We start from the raw sequence: 4,156 nt of genomic DNA, 5'->3' as shown, positions 1-4,156 counted from the left end.
AACCCCTACCCTAGGAAAGTTACTTTTGCTATAAAAGCTGTATACAAATAATAAGCGAGGCCACTCTCTGCCATCAGCATTGGGTGGACCTCCTGTCCCCAGCTTTCATCTCTAGTCTCTTTCTTTTCCAGTCTCCCACCCAGTCCTCTCAGGTACCCTTTCAGGTGGGTTCCTGACTGATGAGTCAGGAACGCTCAGTTGGTGCGTGCGTCGCATCAGGTACAGGATAGTTAATAGCATTTTACAGAGCATAGAGATAGTATTTGGGGAACAAGATAGCAATGAGGGATTTTGTAGTTTCCTGCTCTGGTGTGGTGGGTTGTACCTCCTGGGGGGAAGAGGGGGTGGTCCGGATAAAGAGATTACTCTGATATTGCAAAAGTATATTATTTTAAAAGCAAAAAGATGACCGACAGGCTCACTTAAGGTAAAGATTGATCTTTGTTAAGGAAGCTACAGGCCAAGGATGTGACTACTGGCCATGACTCGCTTTGTTTTTAGTTAGGAATTCTTATGTTCAGACCATCTTATGTGGTTATTTTTCAGTCTCTGGAGCTTGTCAGGTTTAATATGTGGCCCCTTTTCAGTCCATACCTATAACATAAAAGATAGTCCCTAAATATTTATGGAAAAATTTATCTGAAAATCCAACAATTCACACATATTTTTACTGATGTTTGAGCCGGATGTTCCTGAATGTCCTTAGTCAATTCTTCTATCTTAATCTATCATCAAACGGCAAATTGTTTATTGTGGCTGCTCTGTGTCTTTAATAAACAATTTCAAACCAAATTTTCAATCTTTTGATGAATGATAACTCTACACATATAATATGTTACCACAGACCTCACCACTTCCTGTCTGTGATGGCAATTCCTGGCCTTGGTCTCTACAGCAGGTGGATGCTTCAAGCAGAGCCTTGGGGTTTTGATACACCTCCTTCAAACACACCTCTCACTGTGGGCTCTCCCAGGGCACAGAAATACAATGCGGAGTCCTCTAGCTGTGAGGCCGAGATGACAAGGCTGACAGAATTGTATGCTTTCTGAAAATTCAAGTAGTAGCAACTTTCTGTGGCATTTTGCTGGTTATATGAATCTTGGCGAATAAGGAAAATCATTGCCCCACTTTTGAGCTGTTTGTACCAGAATAGATAATAAGTAGTAACAGCAGTGTCATATGTGCAGTCCAGGGTCACGGACTCCTTCTCCTGCACTAACATTGCTGGTTGGTCTTGAGTTACCTTCTGGGCAATATTGGATCCTGAAAAAAAAAAGACACAATCACAAAGTTTGGGAATAAATGGTGTAGGGCAAAGAAATTATTTTTCACACCCTGCTATGTTTCCTTCCCAGGATACCCATATGCTGCCTGGACTCCCAATCCTAGTCATAGAGGAGGCCCATTCCCAAGTGTGTGTGGGGGGGCCATCCTTACCCAGCCACATGGAAGCCATGACCACCTTCAGAGGATGGAAAGCAACATCCTTTATTTCTTCTACTAAACTGAAAATGTCTTGTTCTTCACGTCAGGGCTCTGCAAGGAGAGATGACTCTGACAGGGGGAGAGAAGAAATGCTGGGCTATGTCTGCTGCTGCCCTAGAACAGGAAGCAGGGGTTTCCTGGTTAGCAAATTGCTGTGGGTGGCGTCAAACTTCTCTGTGTACTGGCTGAGAGTCTCACCCAACACAAAGTTCCATTTTGAATCAACCAACTCTTAATTTAAAAACAATTACAGTTAAAATAAACATCAGTACAATTGTATATTGAAAAGAAGACCAATGACTTCACCAACTGCTGGGTTCAGTCTTTGTATCCATGATAGAACTAGGTGATAACACTTATTTGAAAATACTACATATAATGGAACATGAAAAAAGCATAAGATATAATTATCATGTATCCTCACACGTATTTCTGCTGTTATTTCACCTAAGGTAGAAATAAATCCCTTTCTGATAAGAAGGCTAAGCCATTTGGAGTGATCTCTATAGCTCTTTGGGTCTACTGATTATTATGGCAACGTACCTCCTCACTGCCAATGACTGCCCAGTTACCTATCGTGTGCCAAATAGCAGGGGAAAAAAAATGATCTCCCTCTGCAAAGACTAGAATGAAGCCCTCAAGCCTGGAGTCCTGTCACTGAGGTCACTTTCTCCTCTCCATTTAGTGTGATAGCTCAGTTCTGTTCAGAAAGGCCAGATAAGACACCAGAGTATGGTCACTAGATTATCAAGACTTTAAGTTTACCTTTTTCCCATTACCTCAATTAGGACCCTAAATGGGCCACAACAAGGCCTCTATATTCTGTATGCCCAACTCTAAAGAGAATATATAATATCTTAGGCGACCCCATACAGCTCCACAGGAGAGCTGATCATAAAAACACTGATTGCAATAAACCATTATGTATGGATATAAAAAGCAAAGCCATGCCGGGGGATATTACTCAACAATATGCCAAACCACAAACACCCATTGCTTATAATTGTCGATCTCCTGATACAGCAGCCAAAACTTTGTCTCAAAGTAATTGAAGGTTCAGCTGAGTTGGTTGAAGAATCTTCTGATCTTTCACTGGAATCACCATGAAATCTTATGATAACACATAAAATATAAAGTGTTCTCCTGTCTAAAATTACCCAACATTTTTCTATCAGTTTGTTGAATAACTATAAAATAGTATTAATTTTTCTTTATATTATTCAATTCTGTCATACAATTAAAAGAATTGCATGATTATAATTCTTTCTTTCAGAAAGTATCCATGTCCAGAACAGATCACTTGGACACTCTCTTACCAAATTTTGAATTAATAAGTTTTTAAATGACTTATATTAAAAATTAAAAGTGCAATACCAGACTGGCTATATAATAACTACTTCAGACTCCTATATAATTCCAATCCCTTAACAGAAACAAAATTAAATCTAATGGCTGAACTTGTAGACTTCTCCTGGGCATATTTAATTATAAATATATGTAGTGGTAATCATAAATTTTAATGTTGTTCACAGCTCTCAAATCCTATGAGAACAATGGGGTTGGTTAACCATCTTCACCTTTTCTTAACTCTCTAATATATCTCACGTATCCCTATTATGAATGACACCAACACATGAATTATTTGAGTCCAGCAAAGGGAATTTGGGGAGAAATAAAATTTTTTGAATCCTGATCAGGTATTGGTTATATGATCTATATAATATATTCAAAATTCACAGAACTGTACACTAAAAATAGGCAATTTTTATATGTGATTATTTCAAAATAAAAATTTAAAACACTNATCACCAGGAAACTGAAACTTCATTCATGGCTACTGATCACCCTTTCAATGATCCTTGAAATTTGCTTCTGATAAAGCATTCTACAGTGTATTTCTTCAAATTAATCACTATAAAGATTCTCAGAATTTTGAAATACAATTGCCATATTATCCAGCAATTCTACTTCTGATACGTACTCAAAACAAAAATTGAAAGATGCTGCATCTATATACAAAATATTGATATATTTATATACATGTTTCCACCAAAAGTTGAAAGCAACCCAAATTTCCGTCAACAGCTGAATGGATAAACACAGCATGGTATACATACATACATATACTGGAATGTTATTCAACCTTAAAAAGGAAAGAAATTCTGACACACACTAAAAAAACATGGGCATACTGTGAGGACATTACACTAGGTGAATGATCACAATATAACCAATATTGCATGATTCTACTTATATGTGATATCTAAAATAGTTGAACTCTAGAAAGAAAAAGTAGAGTGAAAGTTGCCAGGGGCTACAGGGACAGGAGTTATTGTTTAATGAGTACAAATTCTCAGTTTTTCAAGCCAAAAAAAGATATAGAGGTAGATGGTGAACAACAATGTAAATGGACTTAATACCAGTGGATTATACACTTAAAAATTGTTAAAATGGTAAAATTTTAAAAACTTAAAACATTTTTAAAAGGCACACCTCTTCAGGTTTTTACTCTACACATTTGCTTTTCAAATGCAAATATAAGAATGAGTTACAATACAAGATTACTTAGCAACCAAACATTACCATTTAAATTTTAAGGCACTGAGAAAATGGGGTTAGAAGGGAAAGGTAGGAAATAGGGAAGAATGCAGATTTTGGATTGTGGAACACC

The 4,156-nt window shown here is 37.2% G+C and overlaps 1 gene segment (V, D, J or C); it reads right to left on the bottom strand.

Moving 5' to 3' along the window:
- Positions 1–743: 743 nt before the first annotated feature.
- LOC109377756 (T-cell receptor alpha chain V region HPB-MLT-like) overlaps positions 744–4,156 on the bottom strand; it is a 9,357-nt gene continuing 5,944 nt past the window's right edge. Inside the window, 2 exon segments of the V gene segment in view lie at positions 744–1,263; positions 1,438–1,505. Coding sequence covers positions 908–1,263; positions 1,438–1,505 — 424 coding nt within the window.

This window comes from Hipposideros armiger, unplaced genomic scaffold (assembly GCF_001890085.2).
Source record: "Hipposideros armiger isolate ML-2016 unplaced genomic scaffold, ASM189008v1 scaffold_1536, whole genome shotgun sequence".
In the NCBI taxonomy this organism is placed as follows: domain Eukaryota; kingdom Metazoa; phylum Chordata; class Mammalia; order Chiroptera; family Hipposideridae; genus Hipposideros; species Hipposideros armiger.
This window is presented reverse-complemented; position numbering and strand designations above follow the sequence as displayed.